The sequence below is a fragment of the Mauremys reevesii genome, linkage group 23 (assembly GCF_016161935.1).
Source record: "Mauremys reevesii isolate NIE-2019 linkage group 23, ASM1616193v1, whole genome shotgun sequence".
NCBI classification, from domain to species: domain Eukaryota; kingdom Metazoa; phylum Chordata; order Testudines; family Geoemydidae; genus Mauremys; species Mauremys reevesii.
The window spans coordinates 12966297-12991602 of NC_052645.1; the positions used below are offsets into that span (position 1 = coordinate 12966297).

The following is a 25306-nucleotide window of genomic DNA, read 5'->3' on the forward strand; positions in this document are numbered from 1 at the left end:
GAATGCTCCCATCTTGTTAGGGGGTGGGCTCTTTAGGGCAGGGGCTGTGCCCCGATCCTGCTTTCAGCTGTCACAGCGCCACTAATCATGGGAAGGCTTTGGCTTTGCTCAGCCGAAGCTCGTGCTGGCGGATACTTAGCCGTCTGCAGAGGGCTGGCACGCGGCTCTGGGCCAGGGTTCCCAGAGCGCTCGTCCCCTGCGCTTGGGACGCGACTGACCTGAGAGCTCAGCTCCTGTTTTCGGTACCTACACAAGCGGCCAGATTTTGCAGCGTGCACTGAACAAGGGTCACGGCCTAGTGTGGGCTCTCTGCCCTGGGGGGAATTTCACTCTCCAGGAAGGCAGAGCAGACCCGCTGCAGCTCTAGCTTGTTTCAGACGCAGGGCACCCAGGGAAGGAAATTAACAATTATTATAACAGGCATTTGGAAAAAAAGTCAACTTTATTTCTCATCAAAACAGAATTGGCAACAAAAAGTCACAACAATCAACATTTTCACTCCCACTGGGGAGGAAACCCATCCAAACCCAATAACTTACACAGAATTACAGTTCTGCTACCGGTCCTTCACCGCAGTGACAGGCAGGGCTGTCAGTTCCACACGCAGGGAAAGTGGGAACGGCTGCCGACCGGCAAAGCTCACACAGTGGGCATTTCACAGTGACCTGCACAAGTGTGAAATGCTGTGGCACATCTGGATAAAGCTACAGACATCTGCTTCACCCCTCCCCCAACCCCCGCAAAGTAACACACACTGTAGTCTCACATCCCTCCCTACCAGCATACGGAACTGGCCAACTTCCCAAACACCAAGGGAGACTGCTGTCCAGATCTTACCCCGGGCAAACCCGCCGGCAGGGCAAGAGCATTTCACCTCGCACGCGGGCGCGGGCAAGAGAAGCCGGCTTGATGGAGCAGGGGCAGCACACCTCAAACAGCACTAACTGTCTTTTGAATTCACGGTGCATCAGCTGCCAGAATGTGCAGTGCTGCAGTGGGGGAAGAGAGCGTTGGCTACAAGGTCCCAGGCTTGTGAAAAAGGATTGCCTCTAGCCAGAGAAAAGGAGACACCCACACCACTCTGCACTGCAAGAGCAAGGAGCGTGTGCAAAGAAAACCCAAACCCAAAACCACGTACAGCCCAGTCTGTTTGTACACAACCCCAGCTTTACAATGGAGTGTATATACTATACACACATACATATTCCACATGTGCATTGTACCCCAAGAGTGCGTGTACATAGTCCTTGCTTTACAATGCAGCATGGCTAATACACGCGATATCCTGCACCATGCCATGCTGCCCACAAAAAAGGAACATGACCAGAGAAGATCTGCCCCGGGCAGAAAAAGTGGGTCATAAGTTTCAATTGCTCCATGCCTGGTTCTAAGTGGACATCACCCCAGAAGCATTTGCCCTCTTTGCAGCCTCTCTTACAACGAAATTAGCCTGATTTGCCGGCCGCTGTGTTTCTAGCTAATCGAAATACTGACAGCAATTAAGAGACCCTGAAAATCCCCACCCAGTTTGACTCCTGCAATGAATGGCTGGTTCCGGTGTGGAGTCCAAAGTGGAGCTGCTCACAGCCATCCTGGATGGACTCAAGAGGCAAATGGTCCCTCTGTCTTTGGCAAGAGGGAAATTCACCGGTGTGCAGAGGTTCTAGCATTCGGCCGATGCACCACGTACGTCCCGTTTCAGAACACAGGGCAGTAAGTGGGATATAGGCCTCAGTGAGGCCTAAGCGGTGCTATGGGGTGAATTTACCCTCAGGGCCTCTCGACCTTCCAAGAACAGCCATGGGTCACTGTGCAGAGCAGACCAAAACAATGGGCACAAAGAAAAAGGCCTCGGTCAGAAAGCGGCACATGGTGTCTGCTCCCCACCTCCAGCACAGACACCGCCTGCGTCCTAGCACCTCAGAGCAAGGGCTATTTCTGAGCTGAGACTTTTCAGGACAGAGGACGGGGTGGCTGACATGGGAGGGGCGTAGGTAATGCGGGGGCTGCAACGCGGGACGCTTGAGAGAGGGGACGGAGGTGGGTGGGGTGAGCGGATGAGGCTGGTTTCAGGATGAAGCCAGGTACAAGTAGCAAGAGGTGAAGCGAGCAGCCTCCAAGTTTGATTCACAGTTTCGAACCTCCGTGCGTGGCTAGGGCGGCCTGGTGCCGGGAGCGGGAGGGGTCACCATTTAGCTCTCTGCACACACAGCACAGGACACCCACCCCACCACCACACACACCCACCCTGTGCAGAGCTGCACACACCTTGCACCATGAGGGCACAGGATACGTGCAAGACAAACACACCCGGCGGCGTCCTGGTTGCTGCTTCTACTGGGCACTTCCAAGCCCTGAACTGGAGACCCCTGTGGGTGCTCCTGTGGCCTGTTCCTCAGGGGAATCACACCCACAGGGGCTCTCCCCCAGGCCCTGACAACAGAAGCTTCTGGCCCAAACTCTACAGCCCGGGGGGGAGAGGCTCACACCAGCGCATGGCCCAACCGGGCTGAGCACTGCGCAAGAGGCTGTGGGCTTTAGGTTACCCTACCAGGACAAGCGCCCGCCACCCTTTGAGGCAGGGGCTGTGCCCCACAGACAGGGGCATCCCACCCGCGCCCCGACCTCCCTCCAGCCACAGCCCAGAGGCGGTCAGTGGAGCAGAGCTCTGGAGAGCAGGAGCAGTGGGCACTAAACGTAGTGTGGTGGCCGTGGCAGCAGCATGGGGCTGGGGGAATTGGTGCCCATGGCCCCCCCCCGGGCCCCGTGTGAGATGGCCAGTGCCCAGCGGGACTGCTCCCAGTCGTACGGCAACACACGTGGAGAGGCCAGGCTGGGCAGGGAGAAGAGAAAGATGCACATTTGTGGGAGCCAGGATACCCCACTAGCAGAGAGCTCTTTGGTACGAGGCAAGGCCCTTCCCTCAGCAGCCCCAGACACGGCAGCTCAGTTCTCTGCTGTCCATTGCACTAGTCACCAGCCTCAGGACGGTCGTGCCCGGCCCAGAGGGGTAGCAGCAGCCAGCGAGGGAGGGAGCTCAGTCTGATTTCGTTACACGCTAACACTATAAAGGCACGTCCGCTTCGAGGCAGCGGCAAGAGTCCTGCTGTGGAGCCCGGCCCTCGCTGGCGGCCGGGCTGACAGGCCCCAGGACGGCCCCTGCCGGGCTGCGTCCACAGGAACACTGGGCATGGCAGAGGTGGTTCTTCATTACACAGGGAAGGGGCTGAGCAGTTTGGTGTCTAATGGCCCCGGGGAGAGTGGGGGGGAGGAGCCCCCCATGACCATCGCTCCAGGGGGCCCAGAGTATTTCCCGACGGATCCCAAACCCACGTCGGTGAAGCCAGGCTCCCCCACAGCGAGGTGCGTCCCTGGCAGGGCGTGGGGAGCGCAGCCCCCTCAGGTCATGTAGCGGGTGATGGCTCTCAGCGCATACAGCAGGGCCGCCTGCATCCGGGCCTCCAGCAGGAGCAGGTTCACGTGCACCTGGAACGGAAGGGGAGGGCGCTCAGGGGGAGATGGGGGCGAGGCGCAGCGACAGCGTGGCCTGCCACCCCCCTCGCGCTCCTGTCTCCCGGCAGAAAGGGGAAAGTCGGGATCCGTCAGGGCCTGGGGAGAGCCTAGGCTGCCGAAAAGGAGGATCCCCTCTCCCCACAGTGCAGAGCTGCACAGCACAACGGTCCTGGTGCATTCTGGGTTCTCCCCGCACACCTTCCCCAAAAGCCGCAAGCATCAGCCACTGGGTCAGGCTGGGCACTGGGCTGGGCAGAGGGATCACTGCTAGGATCTGGGGAGATCTTCCAGCAGGGACCCCCCCCTCCCCATGCCAATGCCACAACAGTGAGGCAGGATAAGCACAGGAGCCTGGGCCAAGGCTAGCCGACTAGGGGATCCAAGCAGGAATAGTTTCAGGTCCCCCTCACCCAACTAATAATTAACAGGGGCCCCCATTGAGCTGCTCAGGGCCCCAGCAATTGCCTAGCACGGGCCCTGCCTGGGACCAGCGCGGCCGTGACAAGCTGCTCTGCTTTGCTCCACCTCACTGCCTAGCCCTGCTCCTGGCGTCAGGGCTGGGGGCGGCGAGGGGACGCACCTTCTCGGAGTGCTTGAAGTGTCTCCAGAAGTGGGTGTACATCCGCTTGGTGGCTTTCTCTGGGTAGCAGGCCACGGTTTTGATGTAGACTTTCAAGCTGCGCTCCAGGAGCTGGTTCACCTCCCCGTAGTCATAGTCGTCGTATCTAGGAGGGGAGGGGAGAATCCACTTTACCCGGAGGGGAGACCAGGGCCTCAGCCCAGCTCCTCCTCCCTTCCTTCCCTCCCCCTCCGGCAGCCCTGGCACCTGAACTCCTCCCCATCACAGTGGGTCTGCAGCCTGACCGGCAGGGACAGAGCCTACGAGCGAGCTGACCCCAGGCAGGCCATCCACACACAACTGTGCCCAGAGTAACCGGACCGAGACCCCCAGCTTCCTGCAGAGGGGCAGAGCTTTGGTCACGGCTACCCACTGGCTGGACTCGAACCAGGCCCCAAAGCCTGTTCCCAGGGACCCGCCGATAATAGCTCAGCTGCAGTATCTAGACGAGGGGCCCAGGGCAAGCAAGGAAAGAGGGGAGGGGAGAAGCGGGTGTGTCTGAGGGCACCAGACACGCCCAGGGCACCATGGGCTCAGCGGGTCCCCGGTTACCTACCTGATGCCGAAGACGCAGTGAACGTAGTTCCAGATGGCCCTGCGGAGCGTGGTGGTGTCCACCCCGCTGTGCATGGCAATGGTGTTGTAGGTGAGGTTATAGACCACCTGGAACTTCTCGTCCAGCAGCTGCCCCATGTCGGGGTACAGGCGGTTAATCAGCGAGTAGCCGTGGTCTTCCCAGGTGTAATCCTGCCAGGAGAAGGAGGCTGGGACAGGGGCTCCAAAACCCTGACAGGAGCGAAGGGCCCGGCCCAGTACCCCATCCACAGGAGTGGGAGCCTCTCCGCAGACTTGGGGTCAGGCCTCCGGAGAAGACAAGCCTGGGGCATAGGACGCAGCTCCCTGGAAAGGGACCGGCTGGTGATGGCTAACACAGGGCCAGGCCCACAGACCATTGCCAGCCCCAAGTCTGGGCCCACAGCCCCCAGTGGGATCAGAAGCCCCTCAGACTGTCCTGCTGCTCCTGCCCCCCTCTGACTTTGCAGACCACACGTCTGGCTCCGCGCCTCCCCCCTCCCCACGGCCGCCGGGCGGCTGTATCAGGGGAGCGCAACCCACAGAAGGTACCTGAGCTCGGAAGGTGGGTGGGGCCTGCTCTCCTTTCCTAGTGAAATCCTTGTATCCAAACTCCGGCTCCTCCACGAAGCACAGGACGTTGGGAGGCAGCGTGTGCTCAGCAATGTCGACTGGATGGAAGACAAAAGCCCACAGGGACGTTAGCACCTATCGCTGCCCCATGGCAAAGAGCCACTCAAGGAACCCCAGAGCCACCTCCCACGTTACTCCTGAGCTTTGAGTCACCGGCACGGTCCTCTGCAGAGCAAACCGGCTGCCATGATCTGCCCTAATGGGAGGTGCAATTAACGCAGACCGCACTGTTCACCAATTACCCGGGAGATAATTACATCCGACAGCAGGAATCCGTGACAGCCCTTCCCCGCTCAGGGAGCAGAGCCAATGTGGAGGGAGCCACTGACAGTCTCCCCAGGGAGGATTCCTTCCCTCCCCCCTCTCCCAACAGCATCTGAGCATCATGCAGCAGCACCACCATGGCAGAGAGGCCTTGTCCTTCCTACCCCTCAAGATAAGCCAGCGACAGGCTATGGCCCATGCAGAAGAGCCACCAAAAGCCTTTGGACCTGGTTGAGACGTGTGCCTCTCCCTCCCGCCTGCCCCATCCTCCCTCCTCACCCGAGGGGGCCACGAGCAAGCTCTCCGTCTTCTCCAGCTCGAAGCGGGTTTCCATCTCCTCCTGCGTGACCCCCTCCTCCTCCAGCTGGCACTCCTGAAGCAGCTTCATCCGCGCCATCAGCACCTCCACCTCCTGCATGGCATCTTTGCCCTGGGCCCGGAGAGAAAGCGAGCGGGCAGGGTGAGCACCAACGGCGGTTGGGAGAGGGATGCAGCCAACTTCATTCCAAGCACAAAACAGCCCCTTTATCTAGGTGCAGAGAGGAGCCCTTGGAGGGACCATCTGCCTGTTATCCAGAGCAATCGGGCTGCTGGCAAGGGGACAGTTTCTGGGGCTTTGTTCATCCCTATCATGTGATGCCAAGCTGGCACTTTGCCCAACACTATTCAGGTACGACCCGGGCCCTGTGCCTCTATCGACTGTGGGCTAGATTCTGTGCTACACTCCTAAGGAGACACTGCAGAGAAGGAGCAAGTCACCTTTACACCTCCCAGATTTGACTCCAGGGCCTGGTGCAGCCGCCAGGGTCACTTAGAGCAGCCCCAGGGCTGCTCTAACATATAGTTTGCCTCCCCAAGCTGCCTATGGGTTGCTGAACCACCCTGAATAGCTGCAGTGCACAGGGTTCCAGCCACTTAATCTTCTCACTAAGCTCCACTTCCACTCCACCCCTATACTGTGAGGAGGGCACGGTGGATGGCAGCCCTCGGATGCTCCTCTCTGGGGCTGTAAGAGAGGCCATAAAGAAGCCACATCAGCAGAGCAGAAACTGCAGCTGGGTCAGAGCCAGCTTGGCCCTTAGCCTGCTGCAATCTCAGCAGGAACGGGGGTGCACCTGCTCTCCTGGGCTTGCTTGGGGAAGGGTTTACAGGGCTGCAGATTTAACCCCCCTCCCTGGTAGTCGTTCGCACCAGGCTCTGGAACTAACTGCTGTGATCGACCCATGGAAAGCCTGGTAGCTGACTGGCCCAGCTCCTAACCCATCCACCCCATGACGAGACCACCAGACGGAACCAGGAAACACCTCCAGATCTTCTAGGTCATAACAGCCTGGACCAGTCCCACTGTTTCAGTGGCCTGGAGACAATGAACAGCGTGTTACTGAATGGAAGAACCCAGAGCAATTCCCAGGATGTCAAGCTCCAGGCCAGTGTGCTGAGATCAGGGAGGGGTGGGAGGAAAGACACAGACCCCTTCCCTAGCCCCTAGTGTTCTGCAACCTCCATCCCAGCTCTGCCACGGCTGGGTGGGTGGCTCTACCGGACACCAGCTACACCTGGACAGGAGAGATGTTCGAGGGCCCCGGACTTACGCTGGAGCCGCTCACTCCGTCCTCGGAGGCAGGGCTGCTGTCGCAGCTGCGTGGCGAAGGCGGCTGGAAGGCATGCCCGCCCTCCTGGTCGGTCTCCAGGTTGATGCCACAGCCGAAGACGAAGGAGGCGAGCGAGTGGTAGTGCGTGAGGAGCACCAGGGCCTGGATGAGCTCTGCCAGGGACCAGCTGTTCTCGCCCGTCTTCAGGAGGGCCTGAAACGTGCGCACACATTCCCGGGTCAGCTCTTCCCCAGAGGGGACGCATGCGGTGAGTAGATCCCCCTCCCCCAACAGACCCAGTGTGGGGCAGATAGAGGGGAGCAGCACACAGACCACTGCAGATCCTCAGCCCCCTTGTGCCCTGTGCCTGTGATTCTGCGACCAGAGATGCTGACACAAGGGGGAGGAGGAAGGAGAGCGACCAGAAGGGCCTTCAGAAGGGTGGCACCTCCCCTCATTCTTCCCCACCCTCCCTACAAGCTTGGAAACGCAGCCACCTGCTCAGCTGAAGGAGAGCCCAGAGCCACAGGCCGCCCTCCCGCACCGCTCTGCATCCTTCAGTTCAGGACAGCGCATCCCAGGTACGAGCACCACACCAAGCTGCCCTTTCCCCTCTTCACTGCTGGGCCACAGAAGAGGTGGTGCCCCCCCACTCTTCCCCACCCTCTCTATGAGCTGGGACAAGAGGGAAAAGGAGCCCCCCCCCCCCCCAGGTTGCTTATTGCTGGGCAGACCACAGCTCACCCCCTCCGGGCACTCACCTCTATGTGCTCCTTGGTGATGAGCCAGGGCCGGTGAGCCAGGATCTTGTTGATTTCGTTGAGGTTCCTCAGTTTCTGGGGGGCGCAGTGCAGGCCTTGGAGCCAGCCGGGGTTCCCGCCCACCTTCAGGAACTCCGCCACGTGGAAGCCAACCAGGTAGGAACACTGGTGCCTGGCCGCTGCCTGGGGGCGAGGGCGGAGGAGACAGCGACTATGGTAAGGACATTTGAGATGCGAGAGAACATCACCTAGCGGGTTCTCCCCCGACCCAGGTCAGCCCAGGGCATTTCCCTTCTGCGCAGTCTCCAGGGCCGCGTGTCCCCAAGGCCGGGACGTGGGCTGGATTGGGGGACAGGGACAGACCTCAGCTGTTCTCCAGCTTCACAGCTATCTTTTTAATGAGAGAAAAAGGTGGTCTCCAGCCACTCTGCTTTAGAAACCCTTCCAAACGTGATCCAAGTGTAACAGACCCGGGGGCATCTGCCGAGAGCCTGAAAGGACAGCGCTGAGGTACGAGCTGCCCCGTTCTTTTCACTGGGAGCCAACTCGGATGCCTGCAATGCTTTGCACGCCAACACCGTTGATGACGTGAGTGCTCAAGGCAGGGAGAGCAGAGTAGGACGATCCCCACCAGTGTTGTCCTGAGCAGGGGCTGCTCCTCAAGGGCTAGCCAGGGGCTAGGGTGGGCAGGTGTATCCGTTACTATGGAGAGGCCTCTAGCAACGGGACGGGGCTGCGGGGAGAACGGAATTTGTTTTCCTGCGGATGGGCTCAGCTTTCAGGGATTTGGGAACGACGCGCGAGTGCTTTGGCCAGTGGAGTCTTTACATGGACTCAAGCCAGAGCAGTTCGGATGCTTCCCCTGGTCGCTTTCCCCACCTCCAGGAGACCCCAGCCGGGGCCCAATAGATCTCACTCTTAGCAAGTGGTTCCTGATATGCAGATTTACCACTACTCAGTTCTACCCCCCTGCTCCCAATTCTGTGCCCCAAAGCACCATGAACTGTTCTCCTCCAGGCAGTCAGATGCTCACCCGTTCCCCACGGCGCCCTGGCCCACAGAACCCGAGTGCCCACCTCCCCCAGAGGCACTTACCATGATGGCGATGTAGTGGCGCTTGGGGTACGGCAGCGGCCCGTCCAGGTGCAGCAGCAGGTACTGCGTCTTCCAGAAGCTGGCCAGGTACTCCGGGTGCAGCCCCATCACCATGGTGATGTTATCCACCCTGCCCGCCGAGACGAAGGCCTCGATGAAGAGCTGCCGCTGGGCCCTCTCCGTGCCCTCCTGCAGGATCTGCGGGGAGAGAGATGCTGAGCATGCAGCTGCCCCAGGAGGCTCCCAGCCCCATCTATCGTGGGACACAATGGGGGTCAGACAGGCGGCTGCCCCGACCCAAGTGCTAACAGCACAAGCTTCCCAGCTAACCATCCAGGCCTGTCCCCAGAGGGCAGCGCTTGCATCAGGGTCATTTCAACACACCGATTGCCCCCTAACCCTCCAGCCGCCCCACAGCCGGCGGGGACAGGAGTTTAGGAGGTCTGGGCTACAGGGAACAATGGCTTTGTTTTGGGGCTTTTCCGTAACAAGCATGGAGAACAATGCTCTGCACACAGTAATACCACTTAGCTCTTAGTGAGCGCTAGGGATTACACAGGCAGCTCCTTTTATCTACATGCTTAGAGGTACGTTACAATCGGCAGACCACAAAGCCCCCCAGGAGGTCAGGACCAGTCACCCCCACATTAGACAAGAGGGTAAGCTACGTGCCGAGAGTCCTGCCAAATCAGCCGTGGCGGTGCTGGGAAGGGACCCTACAAACCTGGGAGGAACGAATACCCTTTTATTGCAAGCTCCCTGGGGCACGGACTCTTGGTATGTTTGTACTGCACCTAGCGTAACCAGGGCCTGGTCCAGGGCTGTGGTTTCTAGGTTCAATACAAACATGGACTAATAACAGCCAAAGGCAGCAGAGTCCGAGGGCAGAGCCAGGCCCCAGGAACTGCCGAGCTCAGGCACCCACGCTGTGCACCCTGGAGCAAGCCTGTTGCCCAGCTCGCCTCTCTGCAGCCCCCGGCGCCTACAGGCAACAAGCAGCGAACGCCCTGCAGAGCCCAGCTGCGATCAATCGTTAACAGTGGGATTGCCCCACCTCTCGGGGCTCCCCAGGGCTTTGGAGAGGAACCAATAGAAACCCAGCTCGAGAAGGGCTCGATCGGTTTCCTGCAGCAGACCTGGCGCCCCGCCAGCTGATGCAACAGGTCTGTTTGTTCAAGCTGCCCTCCGCATGCCGTCTCCTCCCCTGCCACACCCCCCAGCACACGGCAGGCCGGGTTACAACAACAAGAGAGCCCTGATAAGGAGTGGTGGGTGCCCAGCTCCGCACCCTGACATCAGTGGTAGAAGAAACTGTCCGTGCAGCCGGCCTGGGAACACAGCAATCCGGCTGCTGGCCAGCCAGGGCTCAACAGGCCTGCTGGGAGGTGCCCGGTTGGAATCAGGAGGAGGTGGCTACCTGCCCAAAGGGCACCAGAAATGGAGCAGATCTCGGTCTCATAGCAGGGCGATTAGGAGCCGTTTAATCACCGTCCTTGGGCCCCCGCCCCGGGCTAGAAAGGTGGATGATGCAATCGGACGGGCACGGACGGGCTGGGCTGCCATTAGCTCATTGTTTGTGAGCAGTGCGGTGAAGGTCGCTGGACAAACCAAGCGATGACGACAGCAGTGACACGGAAAGCCCCTGTCTTGCTGCACGGAGCCAAGGGAAGCAAGTGCCCAGCTCTGCCGAAGGGCCCGTGAGCACACCCAGGGGCCAGGCAACCCCCTTTGCCTAGAGGGGTAGTTCTCAACCAGGGGTCCGGGGCCCCAGGGGGTCTCGAGCAGGTTTCAGGCGGGCCTCCAAGCAGGGCCAGCCTTAGACCCACTGGGGCCAAGGGCAGAAAGCTGAAGCCCGGGGCCCTGAGCCTCCCCACCTGGGGCGGAAGCCGAAGCCTGAGCCGTGTAGCTTTGTGGGAGCCCCGGTGGAATGGGGCCCTGGACAACTGCCCAGCTTGCTACCCCCTAACACCGGCCCTGGCTTTTATATGCACAAAACCAGCGGTTGTGGCACGGCTGGGCCAACTGGGCCGTGGAGTTTTTAGAACATATTGGGGGGGCCTCAGAAAGAAAGAGGCTGAGAACCCCTGGCCTAGAGGATATTGACAAGCCCCCCACCCGGGCACAGAGTCACCTGACTGGAGCGACACCTCGCTGCACCTGCCATCTGGGGCTCAAGGGACACAGCCCTGTTTCTACCAGAGGCTCAGAGGAGCAGTGAATGCAGGAGGGAGGCCCGAGAGAAATCTGGGTGACAACTCAGACCCCTGCCCAGCCACTAGACTGCTGTTTCCCCTGGAGACGTTTCTGACCAAGATCCCCCCCTCCTGTGGCCTCCCCGCATGGGTGGTGGGGGGGGGGAAGAGAAGAAATCTTTCTTCCCCGGCACAGGAGCCTAGGCAGGTCTCCACCTTTTTGGAGAAGCCCCATGCAGCCTGCTGAGAGCTAGAGGCCATGGAGGCCAGCACTCTCCCGCACCGAGCACACAGCCGGACCTCTATCCCCATGCAGCTGGCACGCAAAAACCTCTCCCTCCCGGCCTGCCTGGGGTTTGCTGTCACAAGGGGCCCTCTTGTGCCACACACCAGGGCTGCACCTCGCTGCTTCCTCACCACCCCTACCCGACTCTCACCACCACATGCACTGGAGCAGCTTGCTCATGAGCACGACAGGCCATGGTGAGACGGGTGGGCAGAAAGCGAACGAAGGGGAATCTTATACCACCTCCCTGCAATGGCTCCCGTTCCAATCTATGGTGCAGCCAGGTATTCCCACCAGCACTGATCCACAAGGACAGACTCCTTCCCAACCCTCGTCCATGCTGCTCAGCTGGTTGGGGTGCCGACGTGGATCAAACAGAGATCCTCCCTCCCTCCCCACACGGAGATCCTCCCCCATGCACTAAGTAGTCAGACAGTTTGCTTCCTCCATAGCTCTCTCACCCTGGCAAACAGGGGCTGGAAATCAGACCTCCAGTCTCCCCTGCCGCCCCAGCCCCAAAGAGTGGGGAACACATCTGCCCCCAGGAGCCTCAGAGAAAAATCAATTTGCTCCCATATCCTACCTCCTCCACGGGGATGAAGGAACTCGGGCCTCTTCCCAGCTGCCGGGGGAGTTTTATTCCTCTGTCCTAGGAAAGACGAAAAAAAGGAATCGACTTTAAGACATTGCCCAGTGTGGTGTTGAAAGAGATTGGGGATGTCCCAATCCTGCCAGGGTGAGAGCTGCTTGCCTTCCCTCCAGAGGAGGGACAAATCAGAGCTGGTGTCACGCCTCCAGGTGAAGGCAGTGGGACAGGAAGGGGTGACTCATGCAGTTCTCTCATCAGACAACTCCCCGAAGTAGCCAGGTATTGGGAGCTGCTCTGTCTGTGCATCCTCCTCCAAACAAGCCTGCAGCAATTCCCTGAGTGGGTTTGCATCAGGCACACCTCCATGTGAGCCAAGGGTGCTGCAACTTACCAGCCACACGCCCACATGATGCCTCTGGCCAGGAGGTGGAAGAGAACCTTTTAAAAGGGATATCCCCTTGCAGGGCTGGTGCAGATAACGGGCACTTGTGCTGCCTGATGAAATAGCATGGCTCTGTTACATAGAAAGCTTTGCTTCACACAGCTAGTCTGACACCAGAACAGCTCCTATTGCATTTCACCTTTCAGTGAGCTGGAGGGTTTTTTGTTTGTTTGTTTGTTGTTTTTTTTAATTAAAAGCAGTGCTTAACCCCCACCCCAATTTTTGGATACACAGAAGGGAATGTAAAGGTGGAAGATTATACTGTAGCAGCCAGTTCAGCTGGGGGCTGGAGATTCAGTGCCAAGTTTCTGACCCCATAACTACGCAAATGAAAAGAGCAGAACGGCATTACAAGATGCCCTTTGCTCACTTGAGTCGTCCAGCGGTTTTAATTATTTATGCTGTGTTGGGTCTTCGGTTACCTGGAGCACCCTGCGGGGGGTAGGGGGAGGGAAATCAAGGCACTGAGACGTGATAGCATAGACAGCTTTAATGTGGGTTTAAACGCACCCACAGAACTGCTCATGTCTGGGCTGGCAGGGGGTGGCACTGCAACCTGGCACACAGGGTCAGACCACCACTCAGGTTTGGCACCTGCCATTGATGGTGAAACTCGCCAGGCCCAGATCCCGCCATCAATCTTTGCCAACGAGCGGGGAGAACACACGTATGTTGCTTCTGAATTACGTGAGCCGGCGCTGAGGGAAGCATGTCTCACTCAGCAAGAGTGAGGGTGGTTTAAGTTGTTTGGAGGAGGGTTTGGGTGAGAGCACCGAATGCACACGAATATAGATTCCCCATCCAAATGGGCTAGGAGCCCTTGATGTAACAAGGAACACCCCAGAAGATTAATCCCCACAAACATAACCAAAGAGCAATTAGAGTGAAACAGCCAACGAAAACAAGCCAGGCAATGCAGAAGTCCAAATTCCCCACCCTAATGCCCTGAAGGTCACCCTGGGGCCATTCTGGGCCCAGTGGGAGCAAACTAATGCCACAGGGCCCTCAGACAACCTCCAGGCAGCTAGCTTTGAACGGTTACAGGCATCAGCTGCAGTAGCTGGGGATGCTTTAGGTATTAAAGAACCACAGGGTGTGAATGCTTTTGCATGGGAAGGAGAAAGGGGGAGGGTGGGATGCATAGCTGCAGAGGGCACTGGTGTATTCCAAACAAATGCTTCTCCTCAGTCCCTAAAGCTGCTTTTCAGGAGGGGTTCCCTCCAGTTGTACACAAGGTAAATGCTTGGGGGGGGGGGGGACTGCTGCCTTTGCCCTCCAGGGGTGTGTGCGGGAGGGGTAGGTGTTTGTGAGCAGGATCAGGATGGGCCATTCAGCACCTAGTGGCTGCATTCCACTGCCTCAGTGGCATTACTGGAGTAACACTCACTCCACAAGATCCACTGTACACAGACATCACCCCTAAAATGCAGCCACTTCTGGGGTGGAGGATAGTATGCCACACAGAGCACGGGGAAGACAGGGGAAACAAGCCTTAAGCAAGAACTCATGGGCGAAAGCCCTTCAACTTTTGCAAAGATCTTTAAGCCTTGATTTCAAACAGACAAACTCGGGTTCAGGTCTCTTCCCACACACAGTAAACTGCACTGTACCCAATTGTTTCTTCCCCCCGCCCCCCCTTTGGAGGGCAAAGACCCTGAGATCTGAAACTGCGGCTCGAGGATCTCTAACAAGGGGAACACATCCCAAGCACATAGGGTGACTGTCCCTGCCTTGCTGCACAGAGCCCTTCCAAAGGCTTGGTGCAGACATTCCAGAATTAACCCACCGTGACAGCAGCTCAGCTGCAGTTAGGAGGGGATTTAAAATTTAAAAGGCAATTTTCTGACGCTGGAGGAGAGCGAGGGCATTGGCAAAGGGCGAGGGAGAAGCCAAGACCTAGAGATGTCAAGGAGGGCGGCTTATTTAAAGCTGCCTCACTCGTAACACGCTGATGAACTCTCTGCTCTATGGTACGTTTGTCCTCATGCTTCTCTCTATTGTATTTCACTCAGTTCAGCTGGTGAAACGTGACTTGCTTGTTTCTCTTTCACACAAGAGCATCTTATTTGTGTACCAATTTTCAAAGCCTAGGGAGAAATGCATTGCTTGGATCACAACAGCGCCTGGAGGTACCAGCCGAAATCAGAGCTCCACTGTGCTATGAGCTACAGACCAGGTGAGGGGTAGCCCCTACCCCAAAGTGCTCGCAGTCTAAGAGGACGGAGGAAAGGGAGTATTATCATCTGCATGAGATGGGGAACTGATCAGTGAAGAGACAGTCCACAAACTCCTGATTCCCAGAGCCTTAACCAACAGAGATCATTTTTCTTTAAACCCAACCTTTGCCTGTGAGTTCCCTGAGGAGGGAACTGCCTTGTACCAGGAGTCTGCATAGCACTTAGCAAGGAACTGATCCGCTCCGTGGTAAAGTCGCCCCAAATTCCTACCGCCCCCTGAGGAGATGGGACATGTTGCCTTTGGAACCACAGCTTCAAATCTCTATCTTCAGCCTCTAAAAGGTAAAACTGCTTTAAGGCCAGGGCATAAAAAACAAACATCAGAAATCACAAAAATGTTAGGCTGGAGGAGTCCATCCCCCTGTCCTGATACAGGGCCACGATAGATCAGGTGCTTGTCCAACCTGTCCTTAAGGACGGGGATTCCACAACCTCCCTAGGTAACCTGCTCCAGCGCTGAACTAGCCGTACAGCATCAGAGCATGATCTGCGGACGACACGCTCAGTGGGGAACAGGCACAAAGGATCATAGAATTAGAAGGGACCACAAGGGTCGGGTCTAACTCCCAATCGGGTCATATCAACACACGGAACATGGCCGGCCCCCCTGCCACCCTCCAACAGTTCAAACGCACATGGGCCACGCACATGACAGTTCCTACTTGTTAAGACCGTTTGAGAGCGATACATAAAGGCTCCTTTGAACCAGGCCTAGCGGGGGGGGGGGGTGCGCAGGGGACGGGACGGACACGACGACGGGGGACAGAACAAAAGGGTTCATGAGCTTCCACCTCCAGACACAGGCGACTGCTAGCGGACACTGCGTAGGATGGACCCCAGCCAAGCCCTTGCTGAGAGGCACATGCCAGGTGCTTTTGCAGGCTAACCGTTGCTCTCCCTCACCCCTTGCAGATGCACAAGTAACAGCTCAGAGGGATTCAGGGCAGTTTCCCAGTTAAGTCCAATGACAGGAGCAGGCATCGAGCAGCTAGAGGAGGAAGCAGACAGGCCGGGCCAAAAGGGAACTAGACCACATTGTGACACCTAACTGAACCAGGTTGCTGGTTGTCACCAGACATTCGAGTCAGCCAATCACACCAGGCTGTCACCCCAGCCTACCCGGGTTACTAAAGTTCACGGTGCTGTTACCTGCTGCGGCAGCAATCTTGCCTAGCAGACTCTAGGGTTAGAAACAAGGCCGGAGAACCTGCGTTAGACAAGGGTATGGGCTGGAGGGGTAAAGGGCAGGGACTTGGGATCGCTAGAGCCAGCTTTAAAAGAGACCTGTGGAAGTGTAGGGGAAGGGAGGGGAACTGGACTGGTTCGCTTTTTTCCCTTTATAGTGGACACAGTGAAAGAGGAAAAAAAATCCTGCTCATTTTTTCCACATTGGAAATTCACCTCTCGTCTACCCTCGAGGTTCTATGGGGACCAGAGAACTCATGGAGTTCCCCAGCTTTCAGTCCTTTGTAACATGGGAGCAGAAGAGAAGATTGTATTAAAAATGATTAAAATGTGAGTAGAGGGCATAGGTAAGTGGGAACCCCCACCACTGGTTAACTCCCATGCCCAGCGAATGCCCAGGGGAAAAGGCTGTCTGGTAAAGATTCAGCATCCCTGCCCGTTCTCTAACAAGGACAGTTCACAAAACTCCTCTCCTAACAAACACACATGCACCCACCCACCTCTGCAGCAACACTGGCCAACTCTGGTATTTCTAAGGCAAACTGCACACAGAAAAAAGCATTGGCCACACACCACCCTGTCAGGCACCTTCAGACAAAGTGAGCAGAACGAAGCAAGGGCGTAAACACACCCTGGGCAACAAACCCCATTACTGCAAATGCCAATCAGCAAGAGTCTCTCCTGCCCTCCACCAAAGAGTTGCTTCCAAACACAGCTTGGCCAGCTTTGTGTTTATTTCTAGAGGAAAAGGTTCTCATGAAGGGCTTGTTTGGGAGGCAGACTGAGTGTCCCAAGAGGGCTCTGCCACAGTCCTGCTGGGTGCCCTTGGGCAAGTCACTTCACTGTTGTGCCTCAGTTTCCCCATCTGTAAAATGGGGATAATGACACTGACCTTTGTAAAGCATTTCAAGATCGACTGATGAAAATCCCTACTGAAGAGCTAAGTGTGATTAGTATCCATCCCTTCATGTTTATCATTCAACCGCGTATTCCTGTCAATTTACATTTCTTTCCATGCAGTCATCCAATTTCTGCTGAAGTTCATCACGCTCAGTTCCTCCAGCTTACCTGTAAGCTCACTCCCCATTCTTCAGACTTTTCTCACACCATTTCCTCCAAGGGAGGGTCTGACACTGGGGATTTTTGCACTGGTGTAGCTGTAAGAGCATAAGCCACCCCAGTACAAGTCACACCAGTCTAGCCCAACCTGGGCAGTTACACCGGTGCAAAAGTCCCAGTGCAAACAAGTCCTTATTTCCCTTTGCCTGAATTCAGCAAAGTACATAATCCCATGATTTCCATGGACTGCTTGGGGATGTAAAGTTAAGTGCATACTCAAGGGCATCACTGAAACTGAGGCCTTAGTTCCGATCTGCCCCACATCCTCATACAGATCATGCTTATAAACTGTAGTTAGCTGAAGTACTCTACCCATTTCTCCTCTCCAACCATCTGATCTCAGGAAGAACCTATCTACAACCCCCTCAATACCTGTTCTGATCTTTTGTTGATCAATAGCTACATACTGCAGTGAGAGGTGCATTAGATATTTCTCATGTTTCTCTACAAACTAGTTCTTTAAAAAACAAAAAGCCTGTCCACTTTGGTCATGGAAACCAATCCTGGTAGCAATAAGCAGCTGCAAGTTAGCATAGTTCTGATCCAACGTGGCCAGTATGACTGAACAGTTCTGGGAAATTAGAATACAAGAATGGCCATACTGGGTCAGACCAAAGGTCTGTCCAGACCAGTATCCTGTCTTCTGACAGTGGCCAATGCCAGGTGCCCTAGGGAGAATGAACAGAACAGGGAATCATCGAGTGATCCACCCCTGTCGCCCATTCCCAGCTTCTGGCAAACAGTGGCTAGGGACACCATCCCTGCACATCATGGCTAATAGGCTTATCCTGGTTTATGATCCTGGGACATTTTTTAAAAATTATTCTAACTGATGCAATGGGCCCACAGGGAAACAGATGCCACTTAGTGATCTCTGCCAATCCTGGTTCTTCAAGAATCCAAGGCAGCCAGGTTTACATCAGTCCATTCCAGGGTATGGGTTGCCACATGTCTGGCAGGAGCTCATGTTTGCAGCAAAGCAAGAGTGCCAATCAAATTACAGCACTTCCTTGACAAACAGGAAGTTACATGGTGGGGCTGGCATGTCTCACTCTCCTCGCAGGAAGGAATGTTGGAAGTTTTCTGAATGCCCGGAGCACCACTAGTTGCACATCAGCAGCTGGAGACAGACAAGTTAAGAAGGGCAATGGGGGAAGAGGGGGTGATCAGTGTCTCTGATCACTGGACCATCCAAAGGACAACTGGGCTAGTCAGAAGCAATCAAGGGAGTGAGTTAGGCCTCCAAATCCCACTGAATTCCAGTGGGAGTTGGGCACCTGATCCCCGAGGTTCCCATGGAAAATCCCAGCAAAACCAGAAACACACAGCAAGCTCCTGCCCTTCCCAGCATGATCCCCAAAACCAACTCGCTCAGGCAAAAAGGGAAGGGGAAAGAGCAAAGGACACCCTGAGGAAGGATTAAACCTTTCTGTAGTCACCCAAGAGCCCACCAGAGACACTCTGTGCACCCCCTTTCCCTTGCCAAGAGCCCAGGAGCAATCCACTCTGGATGTATTCCTCAGCTGTAGGCCAAAAGCCTTTATATATAGTGAGATCTGCTCCTGTGACCCCACCTCCAAGCAGCATCCCATTAAATACACTTTGGCTCACCCACTGATGACCAACCTGTCCTAGGCAGCTAATTTTTCCTTTGCCGCTTAAGACCCCATCTTCCGAAATCACCTTTAACATATTCCCAACTCCCTCCTGCAGCCTAGCCAGCCAGACTACCCAATTCACCATCTCCTCTGACAACCCCCCCCCTTCGCAGTCCCCCCAAGTCAGTCCTGATACTCCCATTCAGCAGCAGTTCCCCTCTGGGCTGCCTGTCCCTTCTTCCTTCCCTATTTACAAGGCTGCCTCTGCACCTGGCTGATGTATGTTACAAACAAACAAGCAGGTTTCCTGTGATGCAATTCACCCTGCATGTTTCACTCCAGGAGGTGTTGACACCCAGTCAGAGGTGCCAGATGGCTCTTCAAAAGGAGAACATTCTGATAGCATGAAACAAAATACCTTGAAGAACCAATGGGTAATCAGCTGTACTTATTTTAACTACTCTCCACCAGTGATGTCAGCACAATCCTCTTCTACCCTCCCCCCTTTACTAGTCACCTGTAACGTTGCATTGTAGTCATTGTTCAGGCACGCTGAGCATGGAGATTTGTTCGGCTCACTGCAGATCATGTGTATTAATAATTTGGTGCATTATGGTTCCCTTTGGCCAGTTAATCCTCACACCACCCTCTAATGCATTACCCCTGTTCGACAAAAAGGGAAGCTGAGGCATGGAGGAAACAAGCAGCAGCTTATGTCAGGTCTATTGATTTCCAGAGGCCTGTGCTCTAACGACTATGGAGGATGGAACTCATCTGTGCCCCCACTGAAAGATCTCCCATCGGCTGCTGCTGGAGACAGGACACCCAGCAACAAGCGCTAACGGTCTGGGAGCTCTGGTGCCACTTGGTGAACTGTGGGGTGTCTGCCAGTACCTCGCTAAGGTTTGGCAGGGCAAAGAGCATGCCTGATAAGGACATCAAAAGATTAAGCAAACAGAATTACTGCCTGTACCAGAAAACCAGTTTATTATCTATGGCTCCGTTTATACAAAAAAGGATCTCAACACGTTTTGAAGCCAGCTACCATCTATACAGGCAAGGCAAATGAACAGCATCCCGAGGATAGTGATAGGAACGTCAGGGCTAATCTACTCTAGAAATGCTACCTCCACGCAACTGCTGTAGCGCATGTGGTGAAGACACTCTGCTGACAGGAGGGGGCTCTCCTGTTGGAATAAATCCACCTCCACGAGAGGTGGTAGCTGTGTTGGAGGGCGAGCTCTCCCATCCAAACTGGTGCTTTGGTGGGTGTCGCTCAGGAGTGGGGGGCTTATTCACACCCCTGAGTGATGCAAGCTATACCAAAGTCAGTGGTAGACCTGGCCTCAGACAGTGATGAATTGGATGGAACATTAGACAATCTCTTCACACTTTTTGTGAAGGGGTAAGGAAGTGTCCTTGCTGCATCCCAGCTCTGGTTATTGCACTCCGCCTCCCTAAAAATCCCCCCCTTGCCATTTCAACTGGCTACAGTATTCTTCAGTTGGAGACCTGAACCACTACCTAACGTGTCAGTCTGCACACAGCTGCGTTCCAACCCAGAGGTGGCTGCATCTCCATGGTGGGCGAAGTGAAACCCTACAGATCCTGTACCCACTACACCAGCACGTTTGGGCAGCCTCGTTCCTGTCCATGAATCTCAATGCACTTCTCAAAATGAAAGGTGCTCTGAAAGTGCAGATCATGGTATGGGGACTGAAGAATTTCATGATGGCTTCACCGTATTTGAGGAAGCACAGAACTCAGCCCCTCCTACCCTTAACAGTTGAGATGAAAGGGCATCTCTTTTGGGTGTACATGGCCTGAGACAGACAGCTAAGCAGTTCTGATCCCAACCTGCAGAGATCACCGTTACACTAACAGTTTCACTGCGTCTCATTCATTGCTACATATTCATTATTTAAACATTCCTATACAGCTTTTCCTATCTTGCGCCCTCACATCATGTGGGGTATTTTTTTGATGTAGGTTCTTCACGGCCGAACAGTGGTTTCCAGCTGCATTCCCTTTCTAGGAGCAACACTCTACGTTATCACTTAAAAGCTACAGTGTATTAATCTGGGGACAAAACTCTGCAGCTTCTGAGTGGGAACCCCAATCCCCCTATGTCTGGAGTAGAGCTGATTGGGGTGGGGCAGGGAAGGAGGAGGGGAAAATGCAAAAATATCCAGGGGAAAGTGTCCCTATTTTTTTTTTTTTTTATAAAATAGTATTTTCCCCCCCCATTTAAATTGTCAACATTCTGAAATTCTAAAGATTTCAGCCTGAAAGATGGAGAAAATGTGGCAAGGTTTTTGCTAAAGCTTTGAAATTCCCACAATTTTGAACAGCTCTACTGTTGGTGCACCGGCCTTAAAGTGAGGAAGATGCTAGCCTCTAGAGGAGAAGGGATGTGACGGGCCACCCATGGGACTGGCAGATTCAGAGTTGCATTAGTAATGTTAAGATGAAGCATCTTCTAGTAATTAAACCACATGCCTGAACATACAGAATCCTGGGTTCCATTCCCACCTCTGTCACCAGCTTGCTCTGCAGTCTTGGGGGAAATCAGGATAGCCCCAGTTCTTCTGATCCCTCCCACCATCCTCATCCGCAGAAAAGGGTAATACCTTGCAGGGATGTCTGTGAGAGGAATCAGTGGTTCTCAAACCTCTGTATTGGTGACCACTTTCACACAGCAAGCCTATGAGTGTGACCTCCCCCCGCCCCTTATAAATATAAAAAATGTCTTTTTTAATTTAACACCATTATAAATGCTGGAGGTAAAGTGGGGCTTGGGGGTGGAGGCTGACAGCTTGCGACCCCCCCCATGCAATACCCTATGTGACCCCCTGAGGGGTCACGACCCCCAGTTTGAGAACCCCTCTGTAGCCTTGTGGGTTCCAGGAGATTAGAGAGACCAGCTGGGTGAGAGAATCTCTTTTATAGGACCAGCTTCTGTTGGTGAGAGCTTTCAAGCCATACAGCTCTTCAGGGCTGGGAAAGGTATTCCCAGTGTCACAGCTAAATGCAAAATGGAACAGACTGTTTTGTGTAAGTAGTTAGCACATATTCTAAGGAACCACTCATGGTAAACACTGGATTTATGGCTTATTACAACAATCTGTAACCCATTAACCCCCCTCTTTTCTCCTATGACTGCAGAGGTGTTAACGGACTGCTCTAAATTGAATGGTCCCTTACAATATGTGCAACCTACTTGTGCTAAACAATCTGTTCCGTCTTGCATTTAGCTGTGATGCTGAGCGTATCTTTCCCAGACCTGAAGAAGAGCTCTGTACAAGCTCTCTCTCACCAACAGAAGTTGGTCCAGCAAAAGATATTATCTCACCCACCTTGTCTCTCTGGCATTTCTAAAGCCCTTTTGCAACCCCGACCCCATCCCTTTTTCCATTAATGTCCCCTCTCTCTTCACTTTTCTTTCCACTTAGCTCATGCCCTTCTACCTAACCTACCATAAAAAACAAAACCCATGGAATTAACATACAATTTGCTGCCATGACATTGTTCGCTCTGCTTGTGTGTTCTACCTCTTCCCCCACCCTGGGTCTGTCTAGTATATTTACATTGTAAATGCTTTCGGACAAGGACTGTCTGCGGCTCTGTACAGCACCTAGCACAATGGCTGAGCCTTAGGCACTGCCCAATTAACATGATTAATAATAAAGCCTTCGCAGCACCAAATACAGAGCACTTCAGGCCCTGACATGCCGATTGCTCCTCTATACCACTCCCAAATCCCAAACCCATTTATGGACTAGCACCAAATTCCAAGCTCCCCCATAAATGAAACTATTTTGAAAACACCCTAGCAGAGGTCAGGGAAGAGAAAGCTTGTATTCTTGCTCACCCCCATCCAGGTCTACATGAGAGACAAACGTTTTCTGCACAATGAAGTTCTGTTCACAAGAGGATTCAGTTCTGCCATCTTCTAAAACAAGCACAGTGCCTGAAAATAACCAAGGTCTCTATGTAACGACTGGACCTCACTAGTGAGACAAGAATGATAAAAGCCGTGTGCCAAGAATCACTGGACTGGCACTCGGGAAACTTGGGTATTGTGCCATCTATTCCCTGCTCTGGCACCAACCTGCTGTGACCCCTTTCTATGCCTCAGTTTCCCCTCCCAGCTTCTGTCCTCTTTTTAGGCTATTATTCCTGCACGCAGAACTTGCCTCAAACCACTGAGCCCCCCAAGGTGCCCGGATGGGGCCAAAGAAACAGTTAAGAGTGCATGACAAACTGCACAGGGCCCATCAACCCAGTCTATTCTATTTGCCCTTCTTATCTGCACCTGCCTCTTCCCCACGTTTATTTCCCCTGAAACAAAAGATCTTAATTTACTTCTCTTCTCAGAGAGCTGAGAGCTGCCCCCCCTCCCTTTCATCCACCAAAGTTTCTCAGGGCCCTCAAACTCAACCCTGCCCCCTCCACAAGAAAGCTTTTAGTTACTGTATTGTCCTTAGCACTCTGCAAGGCACAAAGCCACATTTTAACTTCTTGGGAGCACTTCACTGCACAATTCCAAGCAGGTGGTCCCCACCACCTTAGCAAAAGGGAGCTAAGTGCATTTGGAGGGCTCTGCCTGCATGCACTTGGGCCCACTGAATGTGGACAAGGAAGATGGCAGCTGTGCTTTAAGATAGTAAAATCCCCTGCCCAAGAGGGTAAATATTATGAAAGGGCCATTTCGAACCCAAGGAGGTTGAGAATCGCGATTCAGAATTTAGCCATTTAGAGTCAAAGGAGGTTTCTGTAACCCAGGGGAGCAGACTCATCTCCTTCACATCTTTGAAGGGAGGGGGGGGGGGGATCTTTTTCTTAAACTGGAGTTAAGGCTGGAGGCTAAAGAAAATCTTAATGAGCCCTGCCAGGCTTTTCAAAGTGACCCAGATGTATTAAAGCCAGGAAATCCAAAACAATACAAATAAAATATTAGCACATGGAACTGGAGTCGGGAAAAACGCCTCTGGGAAGGGAAGGTATCGTTAGCTGCTTTTTAATTCTGCTTCTACTTATCTGTCAGCTATAGAAGGGGCTGTTCTCTCAGAAGTCACGAAGAGCGATTCTTAAACGTGGTCTCAAGCCCCCCCGCTCTGTTGCCACATTGGCTAACCACCCATCCCCCCACCCTCCTAACGTGGTTAGCCCCTTTGGGGCATGTCTGTACTTGCGCCCTCTTCGCCAAACAGCAAGTCAAATGGAAACTTTGATTTGCCTCCAAAGAACCAGAGAAGTCGAGAGAGAGAGACAGACACAGACCTCGGCTCGCTACACATGCGAGACACGGCAAAGTTGTTTGCCCAGCGGATCTAGGATTCATCACTGCAGGTAGTGCGCCCATATTCGTCACTGGTACGCCAGCCTCACGCCCCTCTTGCAGCCCCCGTCCCCTAGCTGATGCAACTGGGGTGAAACGTACTGTGGCATGTCAGAATTGTTACAGTCCCTTACGCAACCAGGCTGGATCTGGAGCGCCCCCCTCCCCAAATCATTAAGACTGGAAAAGTAAACAGCCCCTAAGTTACAGACCAGGGCAGCAAAGGAGAGAAGGACACTGGAAAAGGATCACAAAGGCCCTTCCCCGCTCCCGGAGGGGGGGAGGGGGAATGGGGTATTCCCCCTTCCATTACCTCTTTATTCCTCAAATCACCACACTGCTCGCAGGGTAAATAGCCCTTGATGTCCGTGCAGCCGCAGCCATCGGAGCCTGCGACAATCATGGTGCTGTTCAGGGAGGGGGCGGCACCCGGCGGGGTGGGGGAGACGTGCTGCGCTCGGGGCTCGGCCCACAGCTCCGGTTATCTGTCCGGGGGCTGAAGGTGCATAGCAGATCGGGCAGCCCGCGGAGGCGTCAGTTTCACGGCGGCAGCAGCAGCAGCTCGGTGTCCCGGGGTTCTATGGCCGAACGTCCGAACGCAGGGTTCTGGAACGTCCGGGCGCATCCGCGTTCTAGAACGCCCCAGGGCTCAGCAGAACCCGCCGGACCGCACGTAGCCCAGACCCGCGGCTCAGGCGCGCCCCCCGCCCCAGCTGCTCTCTCATAAAGCTCCGGGCGGGCGGAACGGCAGCCAGCGGCGGCCCGCGGAGCCAATCGCCTTACAGGAGGAGGAGCCTCCTCCAGTGCCGTGACTCGGCCCCCTAAACTTCTCCTCCAATAGGAGAGGACAGAGCCGCTCGGGCTTTCGGGAATGCTAGTTTCAACCGCTGTTTACTGCTTTGGTGCAGAGCGGACCTCCTTGGAAGAGAAGTGGGTGCAAAAGTTGCTGTTAGTGAGGGCTGAACGCTGCCATTTGAATGCAGCAAAGACACGCATCGGATTGTGCCGCCCTCATCACGGGATTTCTTAGTTTTCTTTGGAGAAATACACTGAGATAACACTTGATCTTCCTGGGGGGGAGGGTTGGAGTGGATGAGAGAAGGTTAGAGAGGAACAAGGAAGGAAAAAAGCCCTTATCACTGAAAGTATGTATAAAAGGTCCCTCTCGTAAAGTGCATCCCTGTTCCTGAGATCAAAATCTAGCCACCTGCCTATGTACAGAGCTTAAAGTGGTTTGAAAAAAAGTGTGGGGGGGAGGGGTGTCATA

At 54.8% G+C, this 25306-nt stretch overlaps 1 protein-coding gene across 1 annotated transcript; it reads right to left on the minus strand.

Moving 5' to 3' along the window:
- Positions 1–423: 423 nt before the first annotated feature.
- SESN2 (sestrin 2) lies at positions 424–24745 on the minus strand. The gene is made up of 10 exons (XM_039511673.1): positions 24353–24745; positions 12112–12177; positions 9051–9248; positions 7956–8138; positions 7195–7407; positions 5882–6032; positions 5258–5376; positions 4689–4879; positions 4094–4238; positions 424–3486 (listed from the first exon to the last, which is right to left on the minus strand). Exons 1-10 carry the CDS (start codon positions 24440–24442, stop codon positions 3400–3402), a joined length of 1443 nt encoding a protein of 480 aa, XP_039367607.1. The 5' UTR covers positions 24443–24745; the 3' UTR covers positions 424–3399.
- Positions 24746–25306: the final 561 nt, after the last annotated feature.